General features: G+C 40.0%; 1 protein-coding gene across 1 annotated transcript in view; it reads left to right on the forward strand.

Moving 5' to 3' along the window:
• The window catches only part of MUC2 (mucin 2, oligomeric mucus/gel-forming), a 62,866-nt gene that overhangs the window by 21,505 nt on the left and 20,939 nt on the right, over nucleotides 1-20,422 (forward strand). Inside the window, 20 exon segments of the mRNA XM_073350318.1 lie at nucleotides 2,035-2,199; nucleotides 3,319-3,413; nucleotides 4,368-4,494; nucleotides 5,341-5,596; nucleotides 6,649-6,704; nucleotides 6,962-7,068; nucleotides 7,578-7,729; nucleotides 8,306-8,444; nucleotides 8,996-9,103; nucleotides 9,366-9,545; nucleotides 11,275-11,514; nucleotides 13,543-13,699; nucleotides 14,880-15,008; nucleotides 15,690-15,840; nucleotides 15,945-16,106; nucleotides 17,104-17,147; nucleotides 17,820-17,933; nucleotides 18,560-18,840; nucleotides 18,843-19,013; nucleotides 19,282-19,291. Coding sequence (XP_073206419.1) covers nucleotides 2,035-2,199; nucleotides 3,319-3,413; nucleotides 4,368-4,494; nucleotides 5,341-5,596; nucleotides 6,649-6,704; nucleotides 6,962-7,068; nucleotides 7,578-7,729; nucleotides 8,306-8,444; nucleotides 8,996-9,103; nucleotides 9,366-9,545; nucleotides 11,275-11,514; nucleotides 13,543-13,699; nucleotides 14,880-15,008; nucleotides 15,690-15,840; nucleotides 15,945-16,106; nucleotides 17,104-17,147; nucleotides 17,820-17,933; nucleotides 18,560-18,840; nucleotides 18,843-19,013; nucleotides 19,282-19,291 — 2,844 coding nt within the window.

The following is a 20,422-nucleotide window of genomic DNA, read 5'->3' on the forward strand; positions in this document are numbered from 1 at the left end:
TACAGTCTACCTCATCACTGATATACAGTGCTACTCCACCACCTTTACCTTTATTTCTGTCTTTCCTAAACAGCACAGACCCTTCAATAGCTGTAGCCCAGTCATGACGACTGTTCCACCAGGTCTCTGTTATCCCTATAATATCTGGTTTCATTTCCTGCACCAGTAGCTCTAGTTCCTCCATTTTGTTACCTAGGCTCCTCGCATTAGTGTACAAACATCTTAATTTTTGCTGTTTGGCCTCACTCACATTCTGTACCCTATTAGGCACGGGTCATTTTACTACCAGTATAACCTATTAGACTTGTATCTACACTGCCCTTCCTCCTACCCACAGCTGTATCCTTTCTTACTTTGTTTTCTTCCCTCTCAATGCTAAAATCCAGCGTGGAGATTACCTGGACATCTCCCAACTATCTCCCCCTAATTCCTAGTTTAAAGCTCTCTTAATTAGTTGTGCCAGCCTCCATCTTAGAAGTCTATTTCCTTCCCTACTCAGATGAAGTCCATCCCGAGAGAACTGTCCTCTATCCATGAATGCCTCCCAGTGGCCATACATCCGAAAGCCCTCCTTATAGCACCACTGCCTAAGCCATCTGTTGATAGTCATAATCTTGTCACACCTTTGTTGCCCTTCTCCAGGAACAGGGAGAATCTCACTAAAGATCACCTGAGCCTCAATTTCCTTAAGCATCTTCCCCAGCCTAGCATAGTCTCCCTTAATACTTTCCAGCGAGAATCTAGCCGTATCATTTGTTCCCACATGAAGGATAATTAGGGGATTCTTTCCCGCTCCCTTTAGAATCCTTTTCAACCTCAGGTCTACATCCCGTATCTTAGCACCTGGAAGACAGCACACTCTCCTATTCTCCGGATCAGCTCTGGTTACAGGCCTATCTATTCTTCTAAGTAAAGAGTCCCCAATCACATAGACCTGTCTTTTCCTAGTGACGGTGCTATTCTCCAGTCTATCCCCTGTTCCCTCTGGCTGCAAGTTCTTTCCATTCCTATTCTCCCTAGTAATCCTCTTCAACCCATCCTGTATCCTCCTGGGGCTCATATTTCATGTAATCTCCATTAACTCTTCCCCTTTTCCTATAGAACTAGCCGCTCTTCTCTTCTTCCTTGCCCTTCCACCTTCAGTGACTACCTGCTGAGCCCCTTCTTCATTTTCCAATTCTGCATACCTATTCTTAAGCTCTATTTCTCCTTCACTAGCCCGTCTTTTCCTCTGCCTGGTTCTTTTAGTCACATGCTTCCACTGACTACTTTCCTCACCCAGTCTCCCCTCAGAATTCCCCAGTCCTGCTCCCATCTGCAAGTCTGAGCTTTTCCCTTCAGATACCTCATGTCTTTGCTCCATAATCTGCTCAAACCCCTTCCTAAACTCTACCAGACTTTCCACCTGCATCTCCAAACCTCGGATCTTTTCCTCCATCAGCTCTATCAGAAGGTTCTTCATACAGACAATACTCTTACCAGGTGCCCCCTCCAGGATCATGTACATACCACAGCTTCCACATTCAGTCATCTTCATTGTGTCTTCCGCTACATGGGTCACTCCCACTGCTACCTCTGTATCTGTCATTGCCTTCCCACCTAAATCCTGTTAATCTGGGAAACACAAACCACACCAAAACACCACCACCCACAGCAAAAAACAAGCACCACAAGACAAACTCCCCTTTCAAACTCCCACTCAAACTCCCCTGTTTACAGCTCTCATTTGTTCAGTCTAGTTTTAAATTACTTAAGTAGCCAGTCTTTGGAAACTATTCCATAAAAGAATGTTAGGGAGAATCACCCAAAACACCGAAGACCAGTTGAAGACCACCTGCTCCAGAACTTGGATTTTTAAAGTGAGACCCCCCAAATGCCTACTTTTGTGATTGCAATTTTAATACTGAGTTGGAGGAGCCCTCTGTTTGATGTTCTGACTGTTAGTCATGTGGTAAATAATCTTTTTCCTCTTTTGTTGCTCTTTTAGAAGAAAAATGAATAATAATTTTTAAAAAACACATTTTTTCTCAACAGGTCTTTGTGGGAATTTCAATGGCATAGAATGTGATGATTTTAAAACAGCTGGTGGGCTGGTAGAAGCTACAGGATCTGCCTTTGCTAACACTTGGAAAGCACAAGCCACCTGTAAAGACCAAGTGGATAATTTGGAAGACCCTTGTGTTCTCAGCTTTGAAAGCGGTAGGAATACTACATTTTCATAGATCCTCTTTCCTCCAATTCTATATCTCATACACAGTCAAATAGCAGTTTCAGAATAATAATCTTTATTTAGAAGGCTGACAAGTTAATAATGTGTGTGCTTGTCTGATGTACTGTGGGCTTGCACATGCCAGCTAACAGGTGCTTCTCCTTTGGAGTAATTGATTGTCCTGTGGTTAAGGCATGCAACTGGGCTGCGGAAGACCCAAGGTCAAGTCCTTGCTCTGCCTGGTTCAGATGGTAATAAATACAAAATAAGGCTGTTATTTCAAAATTCCATTAATCATTTATGGGACCCTGGAGAATTTACGTGGTAATGTGTCAGATTCTTAATCTGAGGGTCTAGTGTTCAGTTTTCTGTTCAGGCAGTAGGTTTTGATCCAATGGCTGGAAGTTGAAGCTAGACAAATTCATACTGGAAATAAGAATTTTTTTTAACAGTGAGAGCAATTAACCACTGGAACAATTTACCAAGACTCCTGGTAGATTCTCTATCACTGACAATTTTAAAAGCAATATTAGATTCTTTTCTAAAAGATCTGCTCTAGGAATTATTTTGGGGACATTTTATGGTCTGTGTTATACAGGAGGTCAGATTAGATTATCATAATGGCCTCTTCTGGCCTTTGAATCTGTGACTCTATAAAAGAGATGAACAGTTCAGAGGGAAATTGCAGGGGTAACCCTGTGTTGAAAGACATAGAAGAAAAGTCGTTAATATATTAAAATATATGTCTGGAGTAGTGGTGCACCTTTCTTAGCATTATTGCTTCTTTTTATGTTCAGCTTGGATTTGTGATCCTCTGATCATGGGTTCTCAAACAATTGGAGGCTAGAGGAAGACAATCCTGTGCAGGCAGACTACATTAATAGGATATGATTTCCACTTTGTGTTTGCCACTAGGTATTTGAGTCAGAGACTGTGGGCCAAATTTATAGTGGTTCTGTGCAATCTCTCCACTCCCAGAAAAGTTTAGGGTTCTCATTTTTATCATTTTGTTGCTTGGGTCAGATTATTTTGCATATTGTAATGTGACAGTATGGTGAAACAGGGTATGATGCAAGGAAAATAATTCATTCTCTCCGCTTTTGTTACAGAAAATTATGCTGAATATTGGTGTTCCTTTCTGAAAAATTCAGAATCTCCTTTTGCCAGATGTCACTCAGTCATTGATCCTGTGGAATATTATAAGGTGTGGATTTTATACTATACTGACACCTTCTGGCATTGGTCTAATACGTGTCTTACCATATTCATATGTTCAAGGGATTATTGAAACTTGGCCATAAGAATTGGTTCAAATTTTGTAATGATTACCTGTCCAATGGCATTGAGTGCATCCCTGATCTCCTACAATAGGCTTTCTCATAGAATGCTAATTTAGAAGATGGAAATCATTGTGCTTTTTTGGGGGGTGGAGCTTGTGTGTGGTGAAAGGGCACTCATTTTCATATGAGAATTCAAGAGAGGCAGGAATACTGAGCCATGACAGTCACATGTTAAGCCAGCCCTTAACCATTCATCTATTTTGTGGTTTAATAAAGAATAAATTGAGTTTACTTGATCGGGAGATAAACAACAACCCATTTATGTGTCATTTTATTCCTGGTCTGTTTCCCTCTGTTTTCAATTCTGTTGAGGAGGGATAAACAAACCAATCTGGGGAGAAAAGAAAGAACCCCCTCACTTTTACAATTCAGTCTGAGCTGAACATTTGTGAAGATCTTAACCCATTCAGCTAATTTATTTGCTTTTATTATTTTTAATTTCTGTGGGCTTGCACATTTCCGAGTTGTGACTGATCAGGAATTAAAAGTATCAAAGTTCCCTTAAAAAAGGCTGCTGTGAGGAAGCTGGCTAAACACTGGACTTTCAAAAGGTTTGGCTGTTCAGACAAGGGCTGGCGAACTATCCACATTTTTCATGCTTAATCAAACACACCCTGAGCCTTTTGGGGTTGGTCCCTCAGCTCTCTGCTCATCTGCTGTGCTCTCTGATTCTGGGAGTGAATGAAAGCCACATGGGAAAGAAAGTACTGGGTGTTCTACAGTTACTGTACTGGAGCCCCAGTTTTCACAGTCTTCCTTTTATGGTTCTAATCCTCCTCCTGCAGGCTTGTTAACAATCTGCTTCTTATTTGTCTCAGAGATGTAAATATGACACCTGCAGCTGTAAGAACAGTGAAGAATGCTTGTGTGGGGCCCTATCCTCTTATGCAAGGGCCTGTGCCTTCAAAGGAATCATGCTCGGGGGCTGGAGACAAACTATCTGCAGTAAGTGATGACACTGTAATCCCCTTGAAACCAGTCATAGGAATGGACGGAGTGCACCTGACTACAGTTACATTAACCTCGGTGTTAAGAGTTTAGAGGTGCCTTGGAGATGCCCAATACAATTTAAGGGGACAGTGTCAAGAATTTTGAATGGTTAAAGCTGTATTCTTTAAATGTCCTTCATTTATAGGACCACTTCATGAACGGGGGAGTAATTATTTTCCCTATCGTCTTCTCCTCTACCACTTCACAAACACTAATCTGTCTTTTCTTTGTCCAGTGGAATATAAGCCGTCATGGCTCTTCCATTTTATTTATTTTCTTGGGTGTGGACCAGCATTATCAATGGTACCATCAACACTGGGAACTGGGCTTTGGTAAACTGCGCTTCTGTTGGAGGGTTATAGGGCTATGAAGCAACAGAGAAAAAGATATTATTATTAGAAAGCAAATTCCAATAGCAAAAGATCCGTTAACTAAAGGGAAAAGGAAAAGAAATAACGCTACGTGTATTTAATGGATCTTTTCATTGCTTCCTCTATATACTCAACTCCCATTTATAATAAAAGAAATTATGCCTGTTCGTTAAAGGAAGAATATACCCTTTAGAGTAGAAATAGTATTACTTCCTAGGTGGTAATTTGGAAGGTAGGACAAAGTGAAGGCAACACTATTTATTAATTGCCATAATTTATTCTATCATACAATGGGAGGGAGTCCCTTCATTTTTCCTATTACATACTGCATGGGCAGAGATCAGAAAGAAAGATTTAAATTCTATAATGCCCAGTCAGGGTTTTTTTATTTGCCAGTATAGCAACCATTGGTCTTTTCCCCCCTCTCCAGACAAAGAAGTGTCCTCTTGCCCAGCATCCCAGGTCTTTCGTTACAATCTGACCACATGTCAACATACCTGTCGCTCCCTTGCTGATGGCGAAAAGCACTGCTTGGAGGGCTTCATTCCCATTGATGGCTGTGGCTGCCCTGATAACACCTATATGAATGAGAAGGGTAACTGTGTGCCCATCTCCCATTGTACATGCTACTATAAAGGGTCATACCTGGAACCTGGGGATGTCATCGTGAAACAAGAAGAACGCTGGTAGGTTATTTTATGGCTTGTCATTTGTGGACTGTGGAGGTGAAAGCCCCCACTTCTTATCTTTGCTTATATATTGATATCTATGGTGATACCGTGTAGATAAAAGGTATATATTACCTGCCACCACCGTAGCAGAACAAAACGTCATACTGCTGTGACTTAACTTATTAATATGTATGGCATATCTCTTTATTTATGAGGTGTGTGGTGGCCTCTTGTGGTAACCCTGGACCTGATCCTGCACCACTTAAGCCAATGGGAGTTTTGCTAGGCAATGGGGAAAAGAAGCTACATGAGCAATTAGCAGGTTTCTCACTGAAAACAGATTATTCCATTTCACTTTGCATTGTAACAGTTACTAATTGATACCCATTTAATCAAGATGATGAGTTCCAAAACCAACATGCAGGCTCCCAGAAGCAATAGTCTTTTGCATGAACTCTAGTGACTCATGCTGTGAATGGTAAAATATTTCCTTGCCTTTCAAGGAGGAGAGAACTAGGAGATAAGAGTACAGGCCAATGAGGTTATTGCATTTGACTGGAATTGGCATAAAATGGTGATATGTATTTTCATGTATTTATTGGAGGCTAAGGACATGCTCTGAAAGGGTATGACTATGTATTCCCTTGATTGCTAAAAAGTACAATTTTGAGGATTTGCAGGATAATTTGTGGCCATTCTTTGAAAATCATGAATTTACCATCTGTTTATAATGTAACATTCAAAAGTTCTGCAAAACTTTTCCCCAGCTCACTGTGAAATCTCTATTGAAATCATGTGGGACTTCTTCCCCAAGGCGCATATTTCACAAAGGCCACTGCTAAATATTATTCCACTAATAGATCATTATTAATGGGTTCATTATTACTTTATCACCTAAGAACATACCACAGCAATAGGGAATTTTTGACGGTCCAAAAGAATAATTGTCTGGCAGAAGTAATAATCTCATTTGTTCATTTATGCCTCTGCAAATTGTTCTCAGATGTTCATCATTTGAAAACATTAGGCTTACGTTCTATGAATTTCTATCTTCTCACCCTTTGTAGTGTTTGCCGAAATGCAGTTCTCCATTGCACTCAAGTGAAGATAATAAATGACAGTAAGTGAAATGCTTTAGAGAGAAATATCTCAGTTTCTCATTTGAATTCTTCACTTGTTTCTTTTTCCCTTCTGTGAAACAGTCACCACCTTTCACTTTGCTTTTGGCCAAGGATTTTACCTTGTATTAGAAACGATGTTTACATTTATTATTTTTAAGGGGTACACACTGCTGTTTCTGTCTCAGTATCGAATACCTTCCTATTTCTTTTCTGTTCCCTTGATCTTCAGAGTTCACCCATCTAACATGGTATCTTTGTTTTACAGAGTGTCCATCCCCCAAGATTCACTTTGATTGCAGCAGCGTCAAGTCTTGGTCTTCACAAACCCCTCTGCAGCTAAGCTGTCATACACTGGATACTGACTATGTACGTTTTCATTTTACCTCTGATTATGGCATGGCTTCTTCTTTCCCCTAGTCCCTGAATGAAGCAGTGCAAATCTGACTAACATGATCTTTTAGTCTTTTCTCTCTTCTTTCCTTTTATTTCCATCCTTTCTTTTCTTTCATCATTTTTGTTCTAGTTCTCCACTACTTTTTGCCATCCTTTCTCTTTTCACTGATTTGTCTTCTCTTTTCTCAGTAGGAAAATCATGGGTTGGATGGATAGACATTTTGTTCACAATGCAGCACATTAGTTTTCCGTGTAGAACAAAAGTAAGATAGTCTGAACTTAATGTCTCTGTAAAATATGAAGGAAATTCTCAGGCACTCAGATACTAGAGAGATGAGACCAATAGAATTAAATAAATAAAAATGGCTGAGTTATAAACCAGGGAATGAAGCACATGGGATGAATGTTTGTAGAAGAAGTGGGATAACAGAGAAGTCGTGTTTTCTTATACAATAATATAATTTTTGTCTTATCTTCTTTAGTTCCAGACAGAGTGTGTCTCAGGATGCGTGTGTCCTCATGGACTGATTGATGATGGCAGAGGGGGCTGTGTCAAGGAGAAGGACTGTCCATGTATTCATAACAAGGAGTTTTATTCTCCTGGAGAGGACGTAAAAGTGGGCTGCAACAAATGGTAAGATGCTGTAAAGGTCTCTTCTTTCCTTTTGATGTATATTTCTTGTAGTAAATGAATAGTAATGAAATGGTTTAAATACCACTGTGATGAGCAGGATATAGGTATACAAGCCTTGATTCTCAGTTCCACTCTGGTTTCTTTGTGATCTCGGATGACTCCCTTTGTGTAAATTTAGGTAATACTACAAACATTAAGGTAATTATCTCTGTTTATCTCAGGCAAAACTGACAAGTTTTTAGGGTGATCACTGTAACTGAGCTCAGAATCCATCTCTCTGCCAAGGGCATCTCTGATTGGGCAGTAGTGTAAGTTTTGGGTAGTGTTGATGCGGGAACAAAAAAGGAAGCTGTGCAGAGCTAACAACCATGCTATAAATTTGTCAGTGGGCCCATTCCATGTGGGGACTGTTGATGAGATGGTGTCTTATAATACCCTGTAACATAATATTATGCATGTGATGGATTCCTTGTGTCAGCCAGCTATGTGATTTATCCTGCAGCTTCCAAAGCAGCATACATCAGCATTCCGACTTCACTTTTCAGATTTCATCCAACTCTTTTATTCTTTCCCTAGTACCTGCCAAAAAGGAAGATGGACCTGCACCAATCATGTGTGCTATGGGACTTGTACTATATATGGAAGTGGCCATTATATCAGCTTTGATGGAAAATACTATGACTTTGATGGACACTGTGAATATGTGGCTGCCCAGGTAATGTCCAATGGGAGCAGTGAGCAGACAAAACTTCTAAAAAGAATGAAAAGTTTTACAACAACATAGCTATCAGTTTGGTTCTTGGACCACCTCTCTTAGACCCTTTTTCTTTAAGATCACTGTTTCTGTGATGACTGCAACTTCTGCCAAGTTAAATTCCATATTTGCAACAAATCCCAGCTGTGCAAGGAAATTAATGGCCCTTGAGTGAACATTTCTTCTGCTGATGTTGTTGCAGATTGTACACAACTGGGCTAGCTCAACAATGAAAGTTGTCAGCTCAATGCTACTCCAAAACAAATGGCTGATTCTGAAATTGGAAAACAAATATCATCCATATATTTAGGGACATAAAATATTGTTTAATTCAATTGTCCCACTTCTTTCCCAGTATTTGGTAAACATAGAGTTAAATGGCACGCAGGGGTGTGTGTGTGTGTGTGTGTGTAATGGAATTTGAAGAATAATTTTAAATTATTTTAGATTGAAATCAAAATAAATAATATGGTTCCTTTCATTGACTTGTTTCTTTTTTCCACTCTCAACAGGATTATTGTGGCGAGGATCCCAGAGGTTCGCTTAGTATTGTCACAGTGAATGTTCCATGTGGAACCACCGGAGTCACTTGCTCAAAGGCTATTAAAATATTTCTAGGGGTGAGTGGTGGCTGTGGATGGGTTCAGCCCTAGAATGCAGCTGATCAAAACTGCCCTTTGCTTGTAGTCATGTGCCTTGAAACTGAAGGTTGGTATAGCTCCATTAAAGTGAATGGAACTATGGTGATTTCCACTTGCTAAGGATTTAGGCTGTGGTTTGGCAGTCTTAGCTTCACAATGAAGTCCATCAGCATCATCATTCCAATAGCTTGCCTCACTATAAAGCCAGTGCTGTTATATCCCTTCTCTTTCTGTCCTTCAGAAAACCGAACTGAAGTTGGAGGAGAAGCAGTATGTAGAAATTCAGCGAGATGTTGGCGACCATGTACGATATTGGAATCGTACAGTGGGGCTCTATCTTGTTATTGAGGCCAGCAATGGCGTGATGCTCATCTGGGATAAGAAGACTACTATTTTCATAAAGCTGACGCCTAATTATAAGGTGAGCAACTCCAGTCCTTTTTTCTAAAATATTAGGGAATCTGCTGATATGGTTATGAATAGTTGAATGCAGGTAAATATGGATGATGTTTTATTGTTACTCTTAATAGTGTCCCTAAATCTTGTTTATGTTGATGATTCATATATATCTTGCATTATCCATGATGGTGGGTGCCATTGTCTGTTGCTTCTTATGGCATGATCCAATGCAACAATACCAGTGGGTGTATTGTGTACTATTGCAATATGGATGAGCAGTCCCCTGTGGTTTTCCAGTAGTTGTAAACATTAATGCTCTAATACAAATCCCACTGAAGTTCATTAAAATATTCTTGTTGACTTTTATGAGTTTTTGGATCAGGCCCCAAAAGAATAAACTCTTGGGACCCCAGACATAATTTTTCTCATCATTATAGACCAAAACTTTGCTCTATATTGTAAAGTAAGGGAAAAACAGAACAGGGGCCCTATTTTCCAGACAGTGAGCTCTATTGCTAGGCTTGAGCTCTCAAGCAGTGGTAGAGGCCAACTTATATTTGGAGGCATTTCACTATTAAATCACAAGTTATTCATGATATATAATAGTATAGCGTACGTGCGTATTTTATATATGCATGACCCTTAGTACCAAAGAAATGGCTAAAACATTGCAATTCCCCACGGGAAGACAGAACAAAAATTCACAAGATTGCCACAGAATAACTCCAGCTCTCAAATAATAATGCAACGCATTTTACCTTGGGGAAATGCAGCTGTGGTTCAAGTAGTGCAAAGTGTGGCAACATCTCCCAGCCTCTGCGGAAGGGACCTGTCTGAAAAGAAACTAAAAGTCCTTTATTGATGAAACGCTTCCAACCCGGACATCTTCCCTTATAAAGCATTTGACTTATTTAGCAAGAGACTCAAGCAGCCCTTTGTAGTGTTGGGGGCTGTGCACACATTTTAGGACCCCACACTTGTGTCCATTTATGACACTGCTTAGTTTGTTTTCCTAAGAGGGTAAATGTTTTCATGACACTTTGCTGGAAACCTTGAAATAGCTTGAGTAGGGTTAAAAAAATGGAGGGAGAAGAAAAAGAGAGGCAAAAGATTCCTAGTTTTTATTGCAAACACGTCCTTGACTAGAAGGATGCCAGCCAATCAAAACCCACTGAAGCCACTGTACTGACTTTTAAGTTTTATTCAAGGATGCTTTATTTCTTCCTTATTCCGTCTTACTCTTTGCAAATGATGGAAATCTGCCTTAAAGATGATCAGCCAACTCTTCACAGTTAACATTGAATAGACTTAGGGCTAAATTTGCAGTGCATTGTGTAAGGGAAAATGTAGTCATGTGACTCCTATTTATATTAATAGGAATCATGCAGCTAAGTTGCTGCATACCACAATGCACTGTAAAGAGGTGGCTTGTTTGGATCCCTATAAATTGAATGGGAGGCTGCAAAGAAATATAGATATAGTTACTAGATACTGTATGTAGCAGAAAGGGAAGACACAGGTTCTTTGCCTGGGCTATCGGTAGCTTGCTAACCAGGGAGATAAACACACAAAAATAAGTTTAATTTATACACATGATTTTGAAGTACAGATGAAAATAAGTAAGATACAGAGAGAAATTGTTCCCTCACTTTGTATCTTTATTTTGGTTCTAACTCTACTGGTGTTCACTTACTGGGCAAACTGAAAATCTGATGACATGTTCTGAAATCAAACAACTTTTGCTTTTTCAGGGCAAAATCTGTGGTTTGTGTGGCAACTTTGATGACAAGTCCAACAATGACTTCACAACAAGGAGCGGGCTGCTGGTGACCAATCCTCTGGAGTTTGGTAATTCTTGGAAACTGTCTGGCTCCTGCCCTGATGTGGTGGAGGAGATCCTGCCCTGCAATCTGAAACCTCACCGCAAGTCCTGGGCAGAGAAGGAGTGCAGCATCATCCGGAGTGAAGTCTTTAAAGTTTGTCATGCCAAGGTTAGTAGAGAGGCCGGTGGCTACTACCTACAAGTGAACCTCTGTGCAAGAAGATGGAGGAAGGCTGAATTTGCACAGCTGAGTGAGGGAACAGTGAATCATAGTAGCCTCAGAAGTTAGAAACTGGAAAGTTTCTCAGTAAGGATCTCAATAAGTTTGAGATCATCAGGTTCATCACCCTGATAAGAAGAGGTACTACACTTGCAAGTTAGATGTTCAGGCATCCGCAATTCCTTGGGATAGTCAAACCAGGGATTTGGTATGTTTTCATAGATTGGACTGAAGCATCCATTTGTTCTAGTTTGGGAGAAATTCCCTGCCGTGGTATTGTTTGTGAGCCACACAGAAGTAACACTCTGTTTACATATAGAATGGAGGTTCTTTTCTAGTGTGCAGACTGGGATCCCTATCCAGTATGTCACTGGGTTTTTATGGATCCTCCCCCTCTCCAATCGCAGATGGTGGTTCTGACTGTGGACAGACTTTAGATGTTTCCATCTGTTGCATTGCACTCTCCTTGTTTTAAGTGATAATTTAAGCATGCTTACATCACCCTATCTCATATTAAAATGCATCCAAATCATAATAACAAAACACAGTGTTATAGGCTCAAGGTATACATAGTGTTATGTAATTTATCTAAGCCATGACCCTCAATTGAAGTGTAATAATAATTTAATAATAATAATAGTTTGCACTTAACAGAGTTTTTCAAAGTGCTTTACATGCATTATAAGTATAGGAAGAAGGACAAAGAGTTGTGATTCCTGTTGTTCTAGCATATGCTTTTATGCCCCTTTCAGTGGGGGCATAAAACCCAGTCTGGGTTCTCCCTCTGATCATCCAAAGTGGAAAAAAAGCATTTGCTAATGTATGACAGGATGCACCAACACTAGGCAGGTATAGAACTGTCTCTGCTTCTTCTCTGCTACCAGATGGTATGTCTGGCAGATGTACACCACCTGGCTGGTTAACTAACTGAAGAGAAAATTTCATTAACTTCAATCAAATTTTCTTTTAGATCAGCAGTAGTATCAGCAGCCATAAAGTACAGTAGATTGAAGAAGGTGATACAGTTAGCAGATTAATTCACTTTAAAGAAGAAGAGAACCTGAGTGAGGTACTTATGGCACCCTGAAGAGTGTCCAAGTTAGATGCTTGTAAAAGGAGGCTAATTTAAGTGCAGGGATTTTTTTTTTGAAAGCTGAAGTATACTATCCTAATAGCAGATAGGTTTAGAAGGGAGGCTTAACAAAATTGTTTTCAGAATGTGGTTATGGTTAGAAGAGCAGTTGTAAAAATAACCTCAAATTGTCTTATTTTTATTCTCCATCAGCAACTTCCCTGTCCAAATAGGTTTCAGAGTAGCAGCCGTGTTAGTCTGTATTCGCAAAAAGAAAAGGAGTACTAGTGGCACCTTAGAGACTAACCTATTTATTTGAGCATAAGCTTTCGTGAGCTACAGCTCACTTCATCTGATGAAGTGAGCTGTAGCTCACGAGAGCTTATGCTCAAATAAATTGGTTAGTCTCTAAGGTGCCACTTGTACTCCTTTTCTTCCTGTCCAAATAGTTCAGTTTGCCAGTCAAACCACATTTTTTCTAATCACCAGTTTTGTAAATTCAATAAAGTGTTTCTTTCTACTTTGTGCATCATATTTATTGATAAAGAGTCTGGATTCAGAACTCAGCTGATAATTGTGTTGATAATGCAGGACACAGAATAGAATAAAATTTTGCTTTGACATTGGTACAGTGGTCCTGTGCTGGGAGTAATAATTTTTTTGTCATTAAACTAAAATGATGCCCATCAGAAGATATGGTCAATGCACAAGACACTTCTTTTAGTTACCTTTTTCCCCATAACCACATTAGAAGAAATTAAGATAATGTAATGGAAATTAACCTAGCTCAGATCTGCTACCTGACAGACAGTAAGCAACTTCTGGTCTAAAGGATTTCCATCTGAGATTCCAAATTGGAAAGAGAGCTCTGGTGTTAACAGCTGCCCCATGTGTTTCCCCCACAGGTGGACCCAGCTCCATTCTATGACAATTGTGTTCATGATGCCTGCTCCTGTGACAGTGGTGGAGACTGTGAGTGCTTCTGTTCCGCAGTTGCTGCTTATGCCCAAGAGTGCATTAAGGCTGAAGCTTGTGTCTTCTGGAGAACTCCTGATATATGCCGTGAGTAACCTTCAAATATTCCCCACTGAGTACAACTGGACCTATCAGAACGATATCACAAAGTTTTAATCACTGCAGCAGTGTGTTGACACAGGATTGTATGCTATGGCACACAGTGGAAAGGGTTCATCATCTCAGTATAAGCAGCTGCCCATTATTGTAACAATGAGTTCAGTGTATTTAAATTGTTACTATGGGTTACCCTTAAATGACATTTCAAACGATCCTTCCCATTCTGTGTGCCAACTGGTGGACTGACCTTCCCAGCATATTTATCTAGTTGGCAAAATCTCCCACCCAGAATTGTTACTAGTATTTTTTTTACATTTTGTGTATAGCACAGTCACCTGTGACTAGTCCCCCTAGGCCAAACTGTGTTTAAGTTATACTCATAAAATCCCACTGACTTCATTTTAGGCTGTTGTATGTGCCTCTTGCATATAGCTACTGACACCAAAAGTCAACTTGGGATGGTGATCATACTAAATGAGTTACGGGTAACACTTCCACCGATCCAACCAGTAGGAGCAGTAACTAAGCTTTTCACAGTGTGGACTTGTTCTTACACACAGTACATCACTTCTCAACTCAGAAATCTTGCAAATTTTATTCTGCAGCCATGTGGCAATTCACACTGGTTCATAGGCCATATGGTTTGAGGAATTTGGTTTTGAATGCGTTAAGCTTTCCCCCATAAAGGTTCAGGTTTGAAGAGTTTGTGCATGTCCATGTGGGTTTACTGGAGGAACACCATGTGACTACTCCATTTGATATATCTGGGCAAAACTGATTTCAGCCTATACACACCATCAGCCCTAAGAGTCTGCAGATGTCCAGAGAAGTAAAAAATAAAATAAAATAAAATAAAAAAAATCACAACACTTCAACAGACAGCTTGAATTCAAAATTGATTCTGAGCAGTTGTGTGATTTCAATCAAACATTTGTTTCCTGCAACAGTGGTGCTAAACGTGAAGGTGCTAAACGTGAAGGTGCTGAAATCCAGAGTTTCATGTGTTCTGTATTCAGGTTGAGTAGGAAAAAAAATCCAGGTCTCATGTGTCAAAGGAAATACTGCTACCGGTGCACTGGTGTAGGGGCATTTGGCTGGCATGGTTAGAGGTGGGAATGGGATTCTGTTCTGTCGGCTGTTTTTTTGATCAGTTTCTGTTTTCTATCAGCAATATTCTGTGATTACTACAACCCTCGTAATGAGTGCGAATGGCACTACGAGCCTTGTGGCCATCAAATTCTGACCTGCAGGATCATTAACAATGTCAGCACCAACTTCTCATTGCCATATCTGGAAGGTAAGAAACTCCTAATTGTTTTTGTATGGCATATCATGAAGATTTAGTTGAAATGTTACTTGATGGAGTTGGAGCTATTAGCTAATGAGATCAATTGATTGCCTGGCCATTCCTAAATCTATAATCAGACACAAGCATTTGGTGTGGTGTAACGTACTGTTTACTGACATCAATGGGATGATACATGTTGAGCACGTGCCGTAATTTCCTGAATTGTAGTATAAGATTGATCCACCATCCCCATTGGCCAATACCATTTTAAGAGTATCTCAAGGGGGAGAAAAGATTCTTATTGTGGTAAAGAAAAGTAGAATTTTATTGCTTAATTATTTCTTTTAAATTTTTTATTTATTTTTGCTGTGTCAGCTATACATTGCTGTAACTGAGATACTGCAGCATTTCTGTATCCTTGCAAAAAGAAATAACTGATCATAACTGATCTCAGACATTGTAGTGCTGGTAAATATTGGCCTCTTAATGGATGGCTCAATGGGAAATATTCAGGATTTACAACGAATAACTTACCACTTTTGGAAGTGGTCATCATCCAGGGCCTCATCTAGAATCAGAAGGAGTCTTTTCATACTTCAATGGGCCTTAGATCAGGCCTCCCATGAGAATGTAATCACTAAATTAACAGTTTTTATTAATATTACAAAATGGACCATTTGTGGTCAACAGGTTGCTACCCAAGATGCCCTGAAGAAAAGCCCATTTTTGATGAAGACCTCAGAAAATGTGTACCTGAAGATCAATGTGGCTGTTATATTGAAAATGGCACTCGTTATGAAAATGGCTCAAAAATACCCACAGAAGACCCTTGTCTGGACTGGTATGTGGAAATACAAAAGTGATGGAGCAATGCATATTTAGACCTTGATTCAGGAAATCACTTAAGTACATGCTTAAATCCCATTGACCTCAATGGGTCTTCAGGACACGCTTAACTGCTGTTGTGAACAGACCATGCTGTCGTGTTCTCCTGAATGAAGGCTGTAATATTACAGATTACCGGCAAGAACCTCGGTGTGAATTGGCCCTTCTCCATATAAATGCTGATTTACCCCAGATGAAGATCTTGCCTTACAAAGATAGTGGGTGAGGGGAACACCATAGTTACAATACAGTTGGATTTCAAAGGAACGCCATCTATTTCTACTCACATTTCTCTCTGTGCATTTTTTTACCTGCAATTGTTAGAAGTAATTCCACAGATTGCTATAACTGGGAGAGACTAGAGAAATGAAAGTACCTATATTTTTTGAACTTATTCACATTGTGAATTTAACAGGACATTGTGTATAGTCATTTTCAATTATTCACTAAAGTCAGCTGCACCTGTTGTTCCTGTATGTCTTTCATATCTGTCTCTGCAACAGCGGAGGAGAGATTTTTTTTTAAATAGGAACATGTGGCTGTAAAACTTCAAAAATTGACAGGAAAACTCAGGAGCAGATGTAGTGCCTGAAACTATTTTTAACCCATATTTTGAAATTGACTGCATTTCACGTTGATGACAGCCCATTAATAAATCCTTTGATAATGGCATTAAATATTACTTTTAAAATGTCATACCTGGAAATTACACTTAGCGCAGCCCTTACGCTGTTCTACGTTTTGCCAGATAGAACCAGCTGGGGGATCACTGGAGCGCAAATGTCTCTGGCCATGTTACCTCACACCCTCAGCCCTCCTCAATATACCCCTGATCAGTAATTTGTCGAGATATAAGGATCTGTGCAGCAGAGATAGAGCAAAATGCTTTAAGGGAGCAGTGGCTGTTAGTCATATTATATTTTCCTTGCTTCTGATGGAGGATAATTAATTATCTCAAGGAAGAGTGTTTGGAGGAAGGAAAGCCGGTAGTTGTATCGGGAGGAAATAGCAATTGTCAATATTGGAGCAAACAAATGCCAAAGAAATATCCAGTCTCATGAGGTGAAGTTTGAGGGATAAAATTGTTTTTAAGTTTTTAGACTCCTAGCCCCTGCAAATAGTGTGCTATAAATTAATTGCAGGGATTCATGAGAAATTACTGCAGGGGCTGCTGTTGGTTTGCAAAAATGTTCATTTTGACTGAATATTTTTCTTTTAGTTTCTGCATCGCACCAGGAAATATTGTGTGCAAACCTGTCTCAGGTAAATTGCATTTTATTCTTTTTGCAAACTGGAAAGGGAAAGAAAAGGAATGCCATGTATCTCTTCCATCTGTCTCCATGGGAGATTTAGTAATGATTTTGAATGATTCTTTGCAGCTCTAGCCAGGATTGCACAAAAGAAAAATTGGGTAACACTTTGTAACCTCACAGTCATCACTCACACATCTAAGGATATGACAAAAACGTGAATTAGGCTGATTTAAGATCAAAGTGTAACAACTGCCCCTTTCTTTCAGTTTTGTTAAAACAATTCCCCTTCCTCAATATCCTAACTATTAATTTTCAGCTCAAGCCATTTAACCCTCAAGAACATGTGGTATTTTATAACAGGGTCATTATTATGTTAGATCCGCTACTGTGTTAGAAAGTATTTTAGTAACCCTGCTTCTAAATGAAATTTCTATTCTTGATAATTAGTTTATGTACCTCACCTACATAGGGCTTTATTAGATATGCCTTAGCTTCATCCTAAATTCAAATATAAAGTAATGAGGTTTGTATGGTTTAGGTACAGGTATATCTCTTAGAGGTGCAACTCTCACACGCTCAAACACTGATATTTACCTTAGGCACTTTCATAAATGTCTTGGCATGTTGTTGTTCTTGACCATTTCTTAGAAGAACAACTTCACAATAAATCTCTTTCTTGCAGACTGTACCACAACCACCACACCCACCACCACACCCACCACCACACCCACCACCACAGCAACGACTACCCCAGTAACAACGACACCTACCACTACTACACCGACTACCACCCCAGGTAAGTGTTTTACAGATAGATTGCATAGACATTTGGCTTCTGAAGCAAGTGTTGTAAATCTTTGGAACTGTTGCACTGATGGAAGGTGCCCTTAGTGTCTTGGCCACAAATCTTGAACTCAATGTTGCTGGGATTTGAACTACTGTTTTCATTTATCTGGAACTCTTATAGTGAGATTTCTTATTTTTCCATTGCAGTTACCACCACAATCTCTTCAACCCCTTCAAGTAAGTTTCTTAATAAGGAATCTTCTCATTGTGAACCACGGTAGCTAGAAAACAAAGGAAAAGGAAGAAAAAGAGAAAGCCAGGCAGTATGAAAATACATTGTCATTTTAGAATGGTAAAAGAATATGTGTGCGCATGTGTGTATTTCATCCTTCCATTTTACGAATTAAGTGGCAAAACAAAAAGCTTGCTTTTAAATAGTCAGACATCTTCAGATGTCCTGTAACCAGGTCCGACTCCCATAAAAGTCTCGGGGCCTTAATCAGTGATGATGTAAAGGCTGCTGTAAGAGAGACAGCAACCAGAATCTCCCTGAATGACAAATCCTTGAAGTTTTTACATGGCCCAACAAATGGTGATTAGAAACCTATGAAAAAATTAGAATGTGGAACTCTTCAGTGATATATGAGAATCCACTGAATATTTCATGGGGAACTCACAAATTCCCTGACATGTCCATTGAAGATTTCTGAAAAAAAGTGCAATGCGATGTTTTCACTGGGCTTATCTGTAATAATAAAGACCAAGTCACAGAGGGCCTGATTCCAATACCCGTCTGCCTCAATTATGAGATCAGTGTTTACTGCTGCTGGCCAGAATACACTACAATTACAACTACCACTCCAATGACTATTGAGCCCTCAGTGCCCGTCAGTACATCTACCACCAGCCCCCCAACCCTCCCCTCACAACTACCACTGTGCCTCCAACCCCCACACCCACATCTACCACAGAGTCCTCAGCCCCCACACCCACATCTACCACAGAGTCCTCAACCCCCACACCCACGACCAATACTGATCCTCCGATCCCCATACCAACCACCCCGCCATCACACCAACAACCACTATCAGCACTGAGCCCCCAACACCCATTCCCACCACTACCCTGACAACCAGCATGACTAAGCATCCGACACTCACTCCAACCCCAACACCAACAACTACTTCAACTAACACCATTAAGCCTTCAACCACTACAGCTACCACCATGCCACGATCAAGTGCTACATCAGGAAACACAGCCAGTACTTCAGTAGGTATGAACTGAAGAATAACTGCCCATAGTTAATGATAAGAATAACAATCTTTAAGTGTTGACGTGATTCTCATTAACCAAAGGTAACCATCAGTAAAAATTAAGATATGGTAAGTTGGACATGGAAGCTATAAACAGAACTGTCCTAACAACAGAGATGTATTTACTGTGTTCATCTCTGTTTAGCCTTCCAGAATTGCTACCAAAAAGTAATATGAAATATAGCATCAGCTGGAAAAAAACTCCCCCACCTTCTTTTATTTGAACAATATACATTTTGGCCAAGTTACCCTTCCACCTGCTAATTTAAATGTAATTGATATTTTGAAAATATGTATTGCCAATTGATTATAAACAAGGTATTTGTTGAGACTTGAGAATAAAATAATAGCGACTTGTATTTTCACTTGGAACAAATCCTGCCCCTGGTTTACGTGGAAGTAAGAGGCATATTAAGATCCTTACTCCTGGGGAAGCTGGTTCCACATCTGTCCCACCAAACCTCAGGAGCCTAAAACTGGTATTAAAGAGTGTGCAGGGCTTCTCTGGGACAGCTTATTAGGCAGGTGATACTGAGCTGCCCATGGGCTATGGAGATAAAAAAAGTATACACGCAGTGTTCCTGCCCAAGACTGACCATCTGAGTATTGTTTCTATGTCTCTCCCACATGTAAGGCTTGGGTGGGATGAGTGATAACAGCATCCCTGGCTAAGCATAATATTTATCATATTTGCATGTATTCCTTGAGATGTGCAGCCCTCGATTCCACCAGTCCTAGAGGGGATTTTCTGTCCTATGGTGTGAATTCCACTTAATAGTATTGATGTTCCTATAAAAAAGACACAACCTCTGGGCAGCAAAGGTGAAATTTTAAGAATCTAGAATGTAGTACATGAGGAGCACAAGGATTGTCATTGTGCCTAACCAATGCAGGAATTTTGTAGCAGGTTAGAGGGGGCAAAGTGAGGTAAGACTCCTTGTGCTCTTATTTATTCTGTATGATGCGACAGTCTCTTGCTCACTATTGTGGGGGTCAAGGGGCTTCCTTTCTCCCTAGATTGTGATTAGCCCTTCAAAAGTGCACAAAGGCGGGAGGAGGGGTGTCGGCCCTGAGATATCTCACTCCTTGTACATCTGGGCAAAAAGAGAACCAGGTCACAAGGATCGGGGTGTCTAATGCTAGCAATGACATTGGGCATATCCTAAAATGGAAGAGAAGATGG

This window comes from Lepidochelys kempii, chromosome 6 (assembly GCF_965140265.1).
Source record: "Lepidochelys kempii isolate rLepKem1 chromosome 6, rLepKem1.hap2, whole genome shotgun sequence".
Taxonomy (NCBI): domain Eukaryota; kingdom Metazoa; phylum Chordata; order Testudines; family Cheloniidae; genus Lepidochelys; species Lepidochelys kempii.